The sequence below is a fragment of the Cavenderia fasciculata genome (assembly GCF_000203815.1).
Source record: "Cavenderia fasciculata unplaced genomic scaffold Scf_Dfasci-G-b-205a01.r1-3, whole genome shotgun sequence".
NCBI lineage: Eukaryota > Evosea > Eumycetozoa > Acytosteliales > Cavenderiaceae > Cavenderia > Cavenderia fasciculata.
In genome coordinates, this window is record NW_004457737.1 from 1434003 (window position 1) to 1451306 (window position 17304).

Genomic DNA, 17304 nt, shown 5'->3' on the forward strand with positions numbered 1-17304 from the left:
TAAGGAAGGAAATAAATATGTACCACAAAATGGGTATTATTTGTTGTTGTTGTTGATATTGTTGGTGGTGATGAAAAGAGTAGGAGGACAAGATCAGGTTCTATCTAGAGATCGGGTTCTCTCTCTCTATTGGAAAGTCCTCCAGGCGTTGGGTTGGGCGATGTTGTTTGTGGAAGTTGGGATACTACTACTGCTGCTTGAAAGTGCGTATTTGTTGTTGCCTGGTAACGATGTGGTTGGGTTTGGCTGGAATGAGTAACAACTCGAAGAAAGTGATCTGGTTGGTGGTGACAACTTTGTTTGTTGTTGTTGGGGATTCAACTGTTGTTGGTAGTTAACATTGAATCCACCAAGTCCATTGACTCCCGATTGGATTGACATCTTATTGAATAATGGAGACAGTGCATTAACTCCGTTCATGAAAATATCGCCTGAATTGGACCCAGTTGCAAGACTAAAGGTTGGCGATGACGAAGTGGACGAGTTGGTAGACGAGGGTGTAGAGGCATAGTCGTTGTTATTGAGTGTTGGCGAGGGCGTGTTGTTGGCACTGTTGTTGTTGTTGTTGTTGTTGGACAATTGTTGTACGCCATTGGCAGCATCCAAAGGATGTTGATATCCGCGTTGTTGGTAGTGTGGAGGGGGGATTGACTGTTGCTGCAATGGAGCGGCAACGATGAAACGTGGTGGCAACTGTGATTGTCCCTTGAAAGCATCCATGTGTGGTGAAGATTGTGGAAACATATTACCATTATGGTGTTGTTGATGATGGTGGTGATGGAAAGCATTATTATTACTCTTGGGTTGTGATGTTGATGATGATGATGATGGAGGAGATGGAATCTTCTGCTGACCATTTGTGGGTGGGAAATAATCAGTGTTGAAAACCGATGACGACGACGACGACGAGTTGAGCGAAGGGTGTTGTTGTTGTTGTTGTTGGTAATGGTGATGTTGATGTTTTGGAAGCGACTGGAGGGGGTCGGATCCAGGACCATGTACCATGGAATTCAACCGAATAGGATTGTTGTTGTTGTTGGAAGAGCCACCAACGTTGGATTTGATGGCAGGTGAGGATGATTTAACTGGAAATTCCCATCCAGTTTGGGAGAGATTATTGCCAAAGTAATTATTATTATTATTACTAATGTCATTGGTTGCCCATAATTGCGATTGAACCATACCAATTGGTGGTGGAATACTCATCCCACCATTAGAGTTGGTTAGCAATATATTATTATTGTGTTGTTGTTGTGGAAGTGGTGGTAGTGGTGGCAATGGTTGTTGTTGTTGTTGCATTTGTTGTTGGTATTGTTGTAATAATAATTGTTGTTGTAATATTTGTTGTTGGTGTTGAAGTTGTTGTTGTTGTTGTTGTTGCTGCTGTTGTTGCATTTGTTGTTGCTGTTGTTGTTGTTGTTGTTGCTGCTGCTGCTGTTGTTGTTTATAATATTTATTATTATTGTTATTATTATTATTGTTATACTTGTTATTATTATTATTACCATTCTTATTGTTATTATTACCATTATTATTATTATTATTTCCACCAATATTAGGACTCTTAATAAAAGAGGATGTGATTGATTGATTAGGAATGGAACCCATGCTAGATGATAAATTGTTTGATGAAACATTCAATCCACCGTTTGAACCGTTGAGCATGACCGGTGAGGTATTGTTGTTGTTGTTGTTACCGCCAGCGGTATTAGAAGTAGATCCAGGTGAAACCTTTTTCTTGGAGAAGGAACAGGAAATCTTGACACCACAAATGAAATTCTCGGTAAAGAATTGAATAGCAAGTTCCGATGCAAACTCTCCCTTTTGGGAATCCTTAAAATGGACAAATCCAAATCCTTCATAGGCACCAGTTGAATTGTTTCTTGGGATATTGTAGTGATTAATCTTTCCAAATTCTCTACATTTTTGAAACACTTGTTTATGGAATCCTTGTGGTGCCTAGAATATTAAATAAATAAATAATAATGTTAGATTTGAAATGAATATTATTATTATTATTATTCTTACAAGTTTAGAATCAAAAGTAATATGAATACTTGTTCTTTGGTCACAAGAATCACTCCATTTAATCTTTAATTCCTTGTCTCCCAACTTTTTGGCGTTTAGATGGGAGAGGGCTTGTTCGGCATCGTTTCTGCTTTGGAACTTGATGAATGCATAGTTGTTTATAAATACACATTCTTTGTATTCCAATTCACCAAAATGAGAGAATTCCCTTAGTACTCTATCTTGTGGTAGATTTGGATCAAGATTCTTGACATAAAGAGTGGAAATGGGAATAGCCCAATAAACTTTTAATTCAAAATTTCCAATTCCTACAAACAAAGTAAATAAAAAGTAAATAAAATGATCGTTTAAATATTTGATAAGGTATGTTGATGGATATTCATATTACATACTCATATTTTGTAAATTCATTTTACATTGCATAGCATCCTTTTCATTTTGAAAACCAGCAAATCCATATGATTGGGTTTGTCCGTTTGGATTTAATCGAAGTTTGAAACTAATTGGATTAAAATGTTTGATTCTTTCTGTAAATGTTTCACAAGTTTCTGCTGTTGGAATATTACCAATAAATAAAAATCCTTTAAAAAAAACAATAAATAAATATTAAATATTAAATATTAATAAACAAATATAATATAATATAATAATCGTCTATCTATTTGATTTCATACTCTTTTTAGTTGGAGTTTTCAATTCATTCTTTTCATGATAAATAATGTAATGATCGATAGAATGTTTTTTGTTTTGATAGTTTCCAATGTTGTTTGAACTATTGATCAGACTACCAAGAACATCTTCGGCACCTTCCATCAAACTTCCACTACTGCTACTCTTGCTAATACCGATTCCCATGCCACTAGTGCTAGAGTTGAGATTGCTGAGACTGCTGGTACTGCTGTTCAAGCTACCATTGCTGTCTTGTAGATTGATGAGTCCCATGTCTTGTTGAATCATCATTGACAATGGTGGTGGAGATGGAGAGGATGATAAAATGATATCTGGTTCATAGAATGTGTTGTGAGAAGAGGAACTATTGGATAAATAACTGCTGTTGCTGTTTCCATTATTGGGTTTGGCAATAATATTTCCATTTAAAATCGGTGTTGTCAAAACTGAAGATGATGAACCCAAAAAACCATCACCTCCAGCACCTCCCAATATTGATGAAGAGATATTATGAGTATGACCAATAACCATGTTATTTCCATTACCAAGAATTACATTATTATTATTATTTCGACAAAATGAATTGGAATCTTCAAAATTGATAATATTATTAAAATTATTTTTGTTGTTATTATTATTATTAATGATATTATTATTATTATTATTGTTGTTGTTGTTGTTGTTATTATTATTATTAATATTATTATTATGATTAATATTAATATTATTATTTCCAAAAGAAAGCATTAAACAATCAGGTGAAATTGGAGGCCTAACTGGCATTGCAACGGGTGAACTTGGCTCGGTTGGTGTGGGTGGCGACATGATTTAAATGGCCAGAGGGTGTTGATGTTTGTTGTTTAAAACAAGAAATAAATAAATATATTATAATTATTGTTGTATTTTGTGTAGGTGTAGCTATTACAATTGTGTGTGTATATATTTATATATATATATATATATATATAAAATTGGTCAGTTGCACCAATCAAATCAAAATATGATGGATGAGATGGATGGATGATAAAATTTAAAATATTTACAATGGAATTGAACAATGATAACAGCTAAAATTGTGTAAAAACAAATTAATGGATGATGATGATGACGGTTGTAGTAGTTGTAAATGTAAAATTAAATTATATATATATATATATTGTATAAGAGGTGGATTATGATGATGATGATGAAAAGATATATGGAGATTTAAGGAGTGGGTTGTAGTAGGAGGAGAGGAAGGCTTCCCTCGTATATTATATTATTAATTTTGTTGTTGTTGAATTTATAAATTTAGAGTGTCGCTACTGCTTTGCTTGCTTTGCTTTTGTTGCTGGCAGGATTGGATGGGTGGGGTGGATTATTATTATTGGCTGATTGATTGCAAGTGATGACAATAATGTAAAAAGAGCGGGAGGTATTATTATTATTATTATTATTATATTACCAACAACTCCTCTCTCTATATTTAAATATAATTGAAAATATTGTCGTTGTTGTTTTGGGTTTGATTTGATTTGATTGTTCCTGAATGGTATCGAAAGAGTAGCAAGCAGGCAGGCAGGCAGGCAGGCAGCTGCAAGAAGTGATTCTCTGTCTGTGTGTGTTTTTTTTTTTGTTTTTTTTTGGATGCAATTGCAATTCAATTGTAATTGTTGATATATACTTTAAATAATTTTAGGTCGTTATATGTTGTTGTTGTTGTTGTTGTTGTTGTTGTTGTTTGTTGGTGGTTGTTGATTTAATCAAAAATGTGAACTGCGACAATTGTCTATGGCAAGAGCTGCATCTGGCGGGGGTGTATGGGAGGGTGGTGGCTGACTGGTTCCAAATCATTAAAGTGGAGTGTGAATGTGAATGTGTACAAAAGGAGGAGGAGGGGGAGGAGGAGGAGGAAGCTAGACAGGATAAAAAGAGATTGTACTGAGAAGGAGAAGATAAAGATTTTTAATTATTGTAGAGAGTGGCGGGGGTGCGTGGGTGCGTCTATGTCTTTTTGGTATTCAATTATTATTATTATTGTGAGTGGGTGGAATTGATGGTGGTGGGTGGAATTGGAAAACTGTTGTTGTTGCTGTTGTTCGTATGTTGTGTGTATGAACCATTTAATGATCGACCCGATTGTGATTGTATTGCTTTTGCTTGCTTGCTTGCTTGCTTGTTCGTCGTCGTTGATATTGATTGTTATTATTATTATGCAAAAACAATGCCCACCAATATTTTTTTAAAGTAGAAGAGAAGAAGAAGGAGGAGGTTATTCCAATTCCATTGAGTGCACGCGTGTGTAGTGCAGAAATGATAGTAGTAAGTGGTGTGGGTAATTGGAAACCTCACTGAGCCGCCAAACTTTGATGATGAGAGGGTGGTGGGGTAGTACTATTCAATTTGGAGGGAACTACTACTGTAGTGGTTGGCTGCTTGGTTTTTACTATTGTCTGGTTGGTTGGTTGGTTGGTTGGTTATGGATAAATGGGTGGTTGCCTCAAAATATATTAAATACTAATTAATACCAAAAAGGGGTCGGGTAAGGGTTAGTGGGTTAGGTATTGAATGTGAAGAGTAGATGAATTGGATCAGATGAACAAAAAGTGTGAATTGATATATATATATATATGGATGGATGATGGTTAAGCACTACTCGAGTAACTAATGCTATTGTGAAATTTCAAAAAGATAGATAAATAAAAAGAGAGAGAGATAGAGATAAACAACAAATTTATGTACATATACAATTAAGGGGGTGCGAATGAATAAGAAGATTGATTGGTCGGTTCGATAATTTAATGATCATAGAGAGGAGGATGAAAGAGGGAGGAGGTCGGTTCGCTCTCCTTTCCTTTCTTTTCTTTTCTTTCCCCAGTAGCAGCCGCCTTGGCTGGCTTTTACGTAAAGTCTCTGTTCTATTAATCGACAACAACCAACTTTAGTCGGAACCTAATAATGAACATCATCATAAAAGGGGAGACGATCTGCGCGCACCTCTTGACAAACAAAAAGGGGATGAGCCTTTAAATTCATTTGGAGATTGTTAGGTTTAAAGAACAAAGATGACTCTAGACCTCTCATTCTTGGGGTATCATCATGCTTTGCACTTTATCCGAACAACGATTGTTTACGTGAAAAAGCTCGTGAATCGATTGTCGTCACGACTTCGCAAAGTTTGCTTGCACTCGTGGTGGGTTACAAGACCCTTTGTAGCAGCGCAGAGTCATTTCGATCTTCAATGAAAAATTCATCGTTACTTTTCTCTCTATTCAGAGATCCTTTCACAAGATGAAAGACTGCATCTCATCTCTCTCTTTGAAGTTCAACTTTTTATTTTTAGGTTAGAAAACTCTAGAGTTGAGGTGAGACAACGAAAATATCTTTGGGAGAGAGAATCGATCTATGTTGTTTCTGTTTCAAAACCTACCAAATTTCATTTTACTTTTTTTTATACATCGGATAACAATCATAGAAATGACTTGATTCATTTCAAGTTTGCTACAAAAGAGAGAGAGAGATAATAGAGAGAATGATGGATATATCTCTATTTAGACAATGGTTTCACAACAAATACTTGTTTCAATTGGTCATCAAGTTTGTATCATTTTGTAACAAACAACAACGACCTGAAAGGTTGATGTATGATCCAAGCACAAAGAATAAATTAGCATCGTTTGGTATCAAGAACTTTGGTACTGCTGCAAATTTATGTATGTAGTGTAATGATGATCAGATCATCTCAAGTAAACTTTGTATTAATAATCTATTTATTTATTTATTTATTTATTGGTTAGGTTATGTAAAATGTTTTAGATTATTACATTATATAATGATGTTACCAGAGCCTTTAAAGGATCGATTGAGAAGAGAACATGGGTTGCATTGTGACATCTTTTCACTCAAAGCAGTGGTACCCTTTTTGAGGTGTTGCAACGATTACAAGATCTATCTCGATATTTACAATCTATTCAAATCGGCATTTACACAAGCTAAAGTTCTACCCGATCCACTCAAAGAAGCATGTTTGGCAGGTAACATTGATATTATTAAACACCTTTGCACGACTGTTGGTTTCAAAGCCGATGATTGTTGTTTGGGAAGAGCATTCGAATCACCCAACACTGAAGGTGTCATGCAAGTCATTCAATATCTAGTCAAAGAGCAAGGAGTTAGAAAAGGATTGACTATTACAACCATGACACATGCATTTCAAACAAAGAGAATGGACGTTATTCAATTCATCTTTGAGAATACAATGTATGAAGCAGCATTTGAAAAACATATATTGGCCAATGCCTCACAGACGTGTAATGTAGAGATTATAAAGTATGTTGAAAAGATGATGGTTGCAAGAGGTCACGTGTCATCACTCCAATACATTTTCTCGCATCCACTCAAAAACGATGCAATGGAGACACTTCATTATCTCGCCAAAAAGTATCCAGAAGGTTTCAATGACCAAAATGTCTATATTGCATCGTCAAAAGGTTTGGAACCCATAAAATATATTCACGAAAGATTTAAAGAAAAGTCTGTACCCGCTAAATACTATGATGTTCCACATCTTGTCGATTCTGCATCATCCAAGGGTCAATTAGATGTTGTAAAATATATGTTGGAAGAATGTCGTACACCTCCATTAAGAAAATTTATGGTATATATATAAACAAAATCAAATCAAACTAAATCAAATCAAATCAACCAAATTACTAATTTAATTTAATTTATTTATTTAGGATACGGCTGCAATTACCGGAAATTTAGATATTGTTGAATATTTTCATCAATCAACTACTGTAGGTTGTTCAAAAGCTGCAATGGATGGTAAATATATAAATATTAAATAATGATTGTTACTCTAATTTATAATGAATTAACGTTAATTTAATTTTATATAGGGGCAATTAAAAATGGACATTTAAATGTAATTCAATTCTTACATAATTTTACAACAGAGGGAGGATCACCTAATATTATAAATATTGCTTCACAAATTGGTCGATTGGATATTATTAAATTCATGATTGAGAATAATAGAACAGAGGGATTCTCTGGATTGGCTATTAATTGGGCCATTGCACAAGGTCGGTTTGATATAGCCGAATATTTGAACCCACACTTGCCAAGGGAAAAGAGAGCAACCATGTCTGATGCAGTTGTCAATGCTGCTCATATTGGAGACGTGTATTGGGTAGACTGGGCCATTCGTGAGGGCTATCAACTCAACCCTCAAGATTGTATGATGGCAGCCATCAAGAATGGTCATTTGGGTGTGGTTCAATATTTGGTCAATCACCAAGACTTTAAACTCTCAGATATACACATTCACAGTGCCGTCGATGATAATGGTGCAGACATTCTAGAGTTTATGATTGATACTTGTAAATACAACTTTGACGTGACCGACCAGTTCTTTGTACTTGCGTTGGATAGCGCAGCCTCTAAAGGTCACCTCAACTCTATTAAATTCATTACCACTAGATATGGACCGAGATGGAGTGCAAATGCCGTTGCCCGGTCTGTCTATCACGCTCACATGACCACACTTGTCTATCTATTGGAGCAAAAGAGTGACCCGTCCTTTTTGACCTACCATACTTTTGCACAGGCAATTCAAAATGCCTGTAATCACGGTCATCTCCATGCAGTCATGTTCCTATGCGAATACCTATGTCTGGCACGTCCAGACATTGATATTAACAAGATGTTTGAAAAGGGGTACTCGTTTTCCGATATGCCTAAACATTTCCACATCGTCAAGTATCTTGTTGAGAATGGTCATGTCGAGAAACCAGTCATATCAAAACTCGTCCCCAGCTACGAAAGACAAAATAATGGGATGGATCATGACTATGATAAATTATTTTCTTCTTCAACAAAAGTAATCAAAAATAATAATAATAATAATCAAAATTCTCTATCTTTATTTTCATTGAACCTTACACAGAAATAAACCAGAGATTAAAAAAGATATTTATATTTATATTTATTTTTAGTTTTTTTTAATCTATTTTTGAAATCAATAAACTTCAAACTACTTACTTATAATAGTTTGTAAAAAAAGGAGAGAGATAGAAGAATGAATGAAGTATTATTTAGACAATTATTCAAAAATAAATATTTATTGAACAAGGTACTTTCATTTGTACCGCTGATTAATAAGTCACAGTATGTTGATAAAGGTTCATCACCAACAGAAAAGTTACTACCATCATTTGGTATAAAGAAGTTTGGTTCTGCTTCAAATCTATGTATGTGTATATGTATATCTATCTATCTATCTATGTATGATGATTAGATGAACCTAATAGATTTCTATTACTATTTCTACAACAGGTAAACATAAATGTTTTAGATTATTACATTATATAATCAAATTACCAGAGAATGTAAAAGATCAAATGAGAAGAGAACATGGATTACATTGTGACTTGTTTATGATGGAGAATGTTATTCCATTCCTTGAATGTTGTAATGACTATCAAATCTTTTTAGATTTCTATACAAGGTTCCCAGAAGCATTTAAACTTGCAAATATGTATTATAACGATACGCTGTTCAAACCTGCACTTGGATCAAAAGGTACAACTAAATTGGCATTCGAATCGGCATGTCTACCAGCCAACTTTGAAATCATCCGTCATCTTTCAAGAGATGGTTTTAAAGCAGACAAAAGAAGTGGACAGACTCTAATCAACATATTATCAAACAAGAATTGTAGTATGGAGCTATTAAAGTATATAGTCGAAGAATTAAAAGTAACCCTTATCACACCAGAAGCAAAGTATCTAGCAATAGAAAGTGGTAGGATAGAGGTGATAGAGTACATTTATGTAAATTGTAAAATCGATAGAACAGATCGAATGCCTAACCCTCTTGATACTACCACTCAAAAGTGTCAGCAGTTACCTTCACTTCAAGTGGTAGAGTTTATTTGCACCAAAGATCCAAAAGCTATTGACATTAATGATGCAATCGATCAAAATAGACTAGATATATTTATTTACATGTGTGAGCATTTTAGAGAACTCGTTCAACTGGAAAAAGTATTAATAGAACGTGTTTGCTCGTCAGGTGCTCTCGATGTATTAAAGTATATACATCAAAAGTTGTTCATATCAGCTGATCCAGTTGGTTATTTTGTCGATCTTAATTTCATGAGAAATGCCGTCAACAATGGTCACCTTGAAATTGTTAAATTCCTAACATATGATTTTACTGTTAAATCATCAAGTTATGTAATGGTAAGAGAGTTTAAAAAGAAGAAGAAGAAGAAAGAAGAAGAAAAACCAAATGGAACATTAATATTAATATTAATATTAATATTTTCTTTCTCTTTAGGATTTGGCAGCTGCCAAAGGATATTTTGAAATAGTTCAATTTTTACATGAATCAAGAACAGATGGTTGTTCTATATCTGCAATGGATGGTAAATATATAATAATATAAATATTAAATAATGATTGTTACTCTAATTTATAATGAATTAACGTTAATTTAATTTTATATAGGGGCAATTAAAAATGGACATTTAAAAATTATAGAGTTTCTTCATAATCATAGAACAGAAGGAGCATCACCAAATATTATAGATTATGCTTCACAAATTGGTCGATTGGATATTATTAAATTCATGATTGAGAATAATAGAACAGAGGGATTCTCTGGATTGGCTATAAATTGGGCTGTTGCACAGGGAAGGTTGGATATTGTTCAATATTTAACTCCGCACTTGTCAAAAGACACGAGAGCGAAAATGGCAGAGGCTGTCGTCAATGCTGCTCATATAGGGAGCGTCGACATTTTGGATTGGTTGGTAGAACATGGATACAAACTTTTGGAGAATAATTGTATGATGGCTGCCATTGGAAATGGTCATTTACAAGTGGTTCAATATCTTGTCAATCGTAACAACACCAAAATAGCGGTCACCGCTGAACAAGTATCACTAGCAATAGAAGAGAATAGAGTAGGTATACTCGAATTGTTTTGTTCAATGGAGAGTTGTGCAACATTATTTTCACCAAATGCCCCCGACGAGTTCTTTTCAGCCTCGTTGGAGTTGGCTGCATCAAAAGGGCATTTGGGCTCGATCAAATTTATTAATGAGAGGTTTGGAAGGAAATGGAAAGCCAACGCAATTGTACGCTCAGGTTCGTGTGGTAGCCTACCAACTCTTGCCTATCTGTTGGAGCACAGTGATCTCTCTTACTTTATACCACATACCATCTCGACCACACTTAAAAATATGGTAAAGCATGGGCACTTTCATCTATTTATTTACATGTGCGAGTTTCTAAAATCCAAACACATAGATCTCTCGGAATCTCTGGACAATGCGGTGTACACGGCCAACTCTGATGGTGCTTTCCATTTTGTCAAATACATGATTGACAATCGTTTAGTATCACCTGCCAGTCTAAAGAAGCTATATGATTTTAATCACAAGTTCCACGCCAGTTTTATGCTAATAGATCATCGACAATTTATGATAGATTATACAAAATCTTCAAGTTTTTTCTCTTCCCTTTTCAAGAAATAAACAAACAATGAAATGTTGATTTATATCTACATATTTATTTATTTATTTATTTAAACAGAGATTTTTTTTGTTTTTAAACTGAATGATCATTATTATCTGTTGATTCAGAGAGGGTTGGTTGAGAAGAAGTGGAAGGAGTTTTGGAGAGTTGCATTGAGATGTCGGTATTGGAGGTTTGGGGAGTATTGTTCTCGACTTGAGGTAAAAGTTTATATTTCTTTTTGATAATGAATCTTGCAACTGGAGGAATTGAACCAAGTATCCATAACGACCCTTGATTCAAAAACAATCTGCCTACAAATTGATGGTTGGATTTTGGAGTCCAAAATATGGCTTCGATACTGAGAAATGAAAACAATCCTAAAACAACAACCATGACCAAAGATTGAAGTTGTTGTCGACGAAATGATGCTTTTGATTCCACTGATAATAATCTTTCAAGTGTTAAATATTCAATGTACAAACAGATACTATGAACTCCAAAACATAAAAGAATAATGATTCCAAAACCAACTTTATAGAATGGTTGTAGAGTTTCCCATTCCATAAAGATTGAGGTCACCCCAACACTGATCATGACTAAATTGGTGACATGTAAAAATAAAATAGACATTCTAACTGAACATTTGGATGAGGAGTGATTATGAATGATCTTGTGAAACTTTGACAAACGTTGAAGATTGAAAATGAGCTCACATAAATAGGCGACTAAGAAAATGGTCACACCAACACCATTTAATAGTTTCATGATTAAAGTATTTTGTACTTTGAAAATTAACAATAAATTTCTAATCATCAAAACTACATTTCCTATTAAAATAAAAAGGTTAACTTGAAATGGTGAGAATTTGATTTTAAATGATCTAATATTGATGTTTTGATAAAATGAAATGTTTTTGGTTGAAAATACTTTGTATGATAAATAGATAATAAAACAATTAAATGAAAGGGAAAGGAAAAATAAAAAACAATAGAAAAATGGATATGTTTTGCAACCTATTACAGTTCCATTGAATTGAGAAGTATTATTTGTTGAAATGGGATTTGGGTCACAATAAATCTTTTCCATTGAGAGAGAATAAATAAATAAATAAATAAAAAGGAAAAAATAAAATATGATCAATCAAAAATATTAAATATTGTTTCACCTATGTTAAACAAATTTGAATATGATTTAAGATCCCAAAAAATAAAGGTCAACCCATCACAAATAGTGATCACTATGAAAATTTTGGGTTAATTTTATTGTCACTGTTTTTTCGTGGTGGGTGAGTTTGATGATAAAATTTGAACCTTAGGTCAAGTGGTGAATGTTGATCTAGATCATGATCAGTTTGACGAGGAATAATACGTGAACATAAACATTCCATCATAAATTGGTTTTTGTATAATTCCTGTGTCTAAAAATAATTTAAATAGAATCCCCATGGTTATTAGAGTTTTGACTTTCTTCTGTTGATTCAGAGATGGTTGGTTGAGAAGAAGAGGAAGGAGTTTTGGTGACTTGCATTGAAATGTCAGTGTTTGAAGTTTGGGGGTTATTCTGGACTTTTTGAAGTAAAAGTGTATATTTCTTTTTGATAATGAATCTTGCAACTGGAGGAATTGAACCAAGTATCCATAACGACCCTTGATTCAAAAACAATCTGCCTACAAACTGATGGTTAGATTTTGGATTCCAAAATATAGTACCAATATTAAGAATTGAAAACATTCCAAAAACAACAACCATGACCAAAGATTGAAGCTGTTGTCGACGAAATGATGCTTTTGATTCAAGCGATAGTAATCTTTCGAGTGTTAAATATTCAATGTACAAACAGATACTATGAACTCCAAAACACAAAAGAATAATGATTCCAAAACCAACTTTATAGAATGGTTGTAGTGTTTCCCATTCCATAAAGAATGAGGTCAGTGCAACACTGATCATAACCATGTTGGTAAGATATAAAAATAAAATTGACATTCTGACTGAGAATTTCGAGGTGGAATGATTATGAACAATCTTGTGAAACTTTGATAAAAGATGGAGATTAAAAATGAGTTCACATAAATAGGCAACTTGAAAGATTGTAACACCGACAACACTTAATAGCTTCATGATGAAAATATGTTGCACTTTGAAAATTAACAATAAATTACAAATGATGAAAAAAGTGTTACCAATTAAAATAAAAAGATTGACTAGAAATGGAGAAAACTTGATTTTGATGAATGATCTAATATTGATGTTTTGATAAAATGTAATTTTCTTGTTGTTGGAAAATACTTTGTATGATAAATAAATAATAAAACAATTAAAGAAAAAGGAAATGAAAAATAAAAATAAATAGATAATTGGATATGTTTTGCAACCTATTACAGTTCCATCATATTGAGATACTGTATTATAAATAATGAATTCATTTGATGAAATGGGATTTGGGTCACAATAAATATTTTTCTCCATTTTTAAATAAAATAAAAACTATATATTTGATCAAATAAAAATAGTCCTGTCGAAATAATATAAATAATGTACATATTAAGATATGATTAAAAAGAATCCCAAAAATTGTTTATAATCGTATTGGGATCGATGACTATGGTTTTTGGGTTTTGTAAATGGGGTGGGGGTTTGATGATCAAGATAGAGGTGAATGCAAGATCTTACATTTTGATTGCATTGCGGAGAATGAGTAAATTGAATCATTAGATTGATCTTCTAGAGTGTCAATACGAGGTACCGGATGAGTAGGCCTCCAAGAGCAAAATATTTTATTTGTCAAATCTAAAAGAGGTGAGATTTTCTTTTAGTTGATCTAAAGAAAAAAAAAGTGTTAGTTTTGATTGATTCTTTCTTTATCTTTTTTTTTCTTTTTCTTTTTCTTGACTTACTTTCAGTAAGGTTGCATTGAGTTTTAAAAAACTCAACAACAAATGGAGCAGCTTGTGGGCTTGATTCAAAGCAATTGTATTTCACTGAGATCCTTTCCCGTGAAATGATTGTGGTCTGGCAATTGTTGTAGTGTAAGTTTTGGTGGAGGAGGTGGGTCAACAGTTGGCTAGCCAACAGTCGGTGAGTCACTAGAGCTAAAAAGGTGAGAATTTGTTTGACATTAAAGAAGAATGCTATGATTAAAAAAACATAAATAGGTATGTGAAATGAGAACAATGACTTGAATTGTGTGTATGTGTATGATAATATCTGTATCTCTTGTGCCTGTAAAAAAAAAGAGAATGTTTTTCACCTCTCTTCACCCTCATTTTGTTGCACACATTAAATTAATTTTAATTTTAGAGAGGGGTGATGCCCACTACTCTGATGTTCAAGTCACAGTTCTCTCTCTCTCTCTGGACTATCCATCCATAAATTTAGTAGTATTCCTTTTTATAGTAAACTATGAGTGGGAGGATGATGAGGAGATGGGGTGTAGCTCATCTAGATAGTTAGAAAGGTTTTATACCATATAGATCACTCTTTCCGACCACTCTCTCCATCATCAGATGCAGCTTGATATGGATTAATAATGACCAGATCAGATCTCAACCTATGAAACAATTAACAAAGAGGAGGCAATTGTATAATGAAAAGATATTGAAGTCAGCGGCCTACCCCTCAAGATATCTCTAACCATTCGTAGAATCAATCAACAATTCATTATTTAATATCATATTAAAAGCTATTTAATGAATTATCAATCATTGATTAAGTTTATAACCATTCGCTGCTCATTTTTATATTAATTAAGTTAATTGCCATTGTTGAAAAAATATACCACAAAAGATCTTCATCTTTTATGAACTTTATTAAATATAATTTATTTAAATTACTTTAGGGAGATATATTTATATATATACATATGGATCGGTCATATTGAGAAGGTAGAGTGGGTGGGTGGGTGGGTTTAGGGTTCCCTGGTATGAGTCAAATACTGACCATGGTGAGTAGTAGGGGAACCATCTTGATTCTTCATTTTAATTGTCTTGGATGATGAGTGGGAAGGTTTTGAAAAGATGGCTGTTATGATTGGTGAAAATCCAAACAAGAATATAAAGAATCGATTGAGTATTAACCAAGCTACCACTTGTTCACTTGATGAAGGGTTCCAAAATAAATGTACAATCATTGCAATTGAAAATGTGCATAGTGAGAGTACCAGTACGAATGCACCCATTACTTGTTTCAAAAACACTGATTTAGTTGAATCACGTAGACCACTTGACAATTTCTTATATTGTCTCCAATAACAAAAACCACTGATACCAAATATGATCAAGAGGACCACTCCTCCCGACGCCAAAAATATATTGGTAAACATTGGTGTCCAATAGGTGATTGTTGCCACAATCCAGAGACCCAACAGAACAATACCGGAAAAGTAGAGCAAGTACATTGACACTTGTACCACTTTTTGTGATGTCGATGAACTGTGAGTCACTTGATAGAGTAGGTATAGGTTATTGAGATTATAGACAAGTTGGGTAATATAAGCTAGAAAAAATAAAATCACACCCAAACCAAGGAAAAATGCCATAAATGTTTGATTCCTCTCTTGGTGTATCAACAATGAGGATCTAACAAAATAAATAAAATTGCCTAGGAATAATAAAAAGGTGACTAAAAACTCTGATGGTGATACAAATAATTTACAAAGAAATATTATTTTTTCTATTATTATTTCCCTTCTACTTGAATGATTATTATTATTAATATTATTTTTAGATTTTGATTTTTTATGTTTTTTAATAGATTGGTGAAATAGAAATATTAAACGAACAGAATTGATAAATAAAGAGATAAAGAATAGAAATAAATATAAAACTGCATATGAAAAACATCCTCCTTTGAGACCCTCATATTCAAATTCAATATTTGGGTCACAATATATTGTATTAGTGTACATCACAAGTGTGTAAAAAGAAATAGTATAAATAAATAAATAAATAAATAAATGTAAATAAAAGTCCCAAGTATCTTGAAATATAGAAGAAGGGAAAAGGGGATATAATTTTACAAATGATGAAAATGATGAATATGGTGAAGTCGACGAAAGACTAGTAAGTTCTACTACTATTTATAAATAAAACTTAGAACTCTGAAGATTTAAATATTTGCGCGTGAATTCATATATGGTGGATTGGCTGTATTATGATTATGAAGAATAAATAATAATGCCCCCAAATGGCTTTGTATTATTTTGGAAACACACTACAGTGATGTTGATAGAAAACCTGGGTTGATTGTAAACGAACGTTTGTAAGATTGCAAAACATACAACAGTAACTGATTGCCTATCTTTTTTTACTTATTATTTTATTTCCATCTACATACAGCCCACCCACAACCACTGTTTATGTTTGTTTGTTTATCATAATACAAAAAAGACAAACAAATCTCACCCAACAGGTGAATCCTCTATCCATTACCCCACCGACCTAAAGACACACAATTTTTTACGATTGATAGGGTGGTGAAAGATATCTCATTGATGAATGATTTTTTTTATTTCGTTTCCCCCTCCAATCAAATCGTCAAGGGAATAACACTGTTATTCGTTCGTCATTTGTTTGTCAGTTTTTTAAACAAACTTATCGTTTATCCCTGTTGGTGATTGAATTGTTATTTTTATCAATGCAAAGAATGTTAGAGTGGTAGTCTTCCGTGCTGGGATGTCTTCCAAAGGGGCTCGCCATGGTGTATGGATTTTTTTTAAAACATAAGAATAAGATTAATATTAAAATATTCTAGAATTTCAAAGTTATTTAACATTATTTATTTGAGTTTTACAATGTATTGATTGTTTGATGAGAAGAAAAGATTTCAATATGTCTTATAAAATAGTACACTTTGTGTGTTTGGAGTTATCAGTAATATCTGGGATCATCATGGGATTAAAATGATAGTTATCTCTTGTTGGATTTATCTTTGTATCATTTTCCAAAGATGTAGATTTGTTTGTGTTGTTGATTTGTAAGGATGTCAAAGCTTCTTTTGAAAACAAAAAAAAAGATAAGAAAAATAGAGATTAATAATTAGTTTTGATTTAGATGAACATCTTTTAATTCAATTTAGGTATTTACCTGATACCGGCATTGTT

General features: G+C 33.1%; 6 protein-coding genes across 6 annotated transcripts; 3 read left to right on the forward strand and 3 right to left on the reverse strand.

Annotated features, from left to right (window-relative positions):
• Nucleotides 1-126: 126 nt before the first annotated feature.
• Nucleotides 127-3522, reverse strand: DFA_03278 (uncharacterized protein; the record flags this gene model as incomplete). The annotated part of the gene is made up of 4 exons (XM_004362826.1): nucleotides 127-1959; nucleotides 2029-2336; nucleotides 2421-2609; nucleotides 2703-3522. 4 exons carry the CDS (start codon nucleotides 3520-3522, stop codon nucleotides 127-129), a joined length of 3150 nt encoding a protein of 1049 aa, XP_004362883.1.
• A 266-nt stretch (nucleotides 3523-3788) lies between these two features.
• On the forward strand, nucleotides 3789-8632 carry DFA_03279 (uncharacterized protein; the record flags this gene model as incomplete). The annotated part of the gene is made up of 8 exons (XM_004362827.1): nucleotides 3789-3825; nucleotides 4925-4998; nucleotides 5735-5873; nucleotides 6232-6273; nucleotides 6348-6389; nucleotides 6474-7333; nucleotides 7416-7503; nucleotides 7578-8632. The coding sequence occupies 8 exons, from the start codon at nucleotides 3789-3791 to the stop codon at nucleotides 8630-8632; spliced, it is 2337 nt and encodes a 778-aa protein (XP_004362884.1).
• A 126-nt stretch (nucleotides 8633-8758) lies between these two features.
• Nucleotides 8759-11221, forward strand: DFA_03280 (uncharacterized protein; the record flags this gene model as incomplete). The annotated part of the gene is made up of 5 exons (XM_004362828.1): nucleotides 8759-8930; nucleotides 9016-9923; nucleotides 10021-10108; nucleotides 10191-10652; nucleotides 11085-11221. 5 exons carry the CDS (start codon nucleotides 8759-8761, stop codon nucleotides 11219-11221), a joined length of 1767 nt encoding a protein of 588 aa, XP_004362885.1.
• A 73-nt stretch (nucleotides 11222-11294) lies between these two features.
• DFA_03281 (uncharacterized protein) lies at nucleotides 11295-13325 on the reverse strand (the record flags this gene model as incomplete). The annotated part of the gene is made up of 2 exons (XM_004362829.1): nucleotides 11295-12031; nucleotides 12668-13325. 2 exons carry the CDS (start codon nucleotides 13323-13325, stop codon nucleotides 11295-11297), a joined length of 1395 nt encoding a protein of 464 aa, XP_004362886.1.
• A 1895-nt stretch (nucleotides 13326-15220) lies between these two features.
• Nucleotides 15221-15454, forward strand: DFA_03282 (uncharacterized protein; the record flags this gene model as incomplete). The annotated part of the gene is made up of 1 exon (XM_004362830.1): nucleotides 15221-15454. The coding sequence occupies one exon, from the start codon at nucleotides 15221-15223 to the stop codon at nucleotides 15452-15454; it is 234 nt and encodes a 77-aa protein (XP_004362887.1).
• A 219-nt stretch (nucleotides 15455-15673) lies between these two features.
• On the reverse strand, nucleotides 15674-17300 carry DFA_03283 (uncharacterized protein; the record flags this gene model as incomplete). Its single annotated transcript, XM_004362831.1, has 4 exons — nucleotides 15674-15698; nucleotides 15720-15781; nucleotides 16222-16277; nucleotides 17288-17300. 4 exons carry the CDS (start codon nucleotides 17298-17300, stop codon nucleotides 15674-15676), a joined length of 156 nt encoding a protein of 51 aa, XP_004362888.1.
• Between the last annotated feature and the right edge of the window lie 4 nt (nucleotides 17301-17304).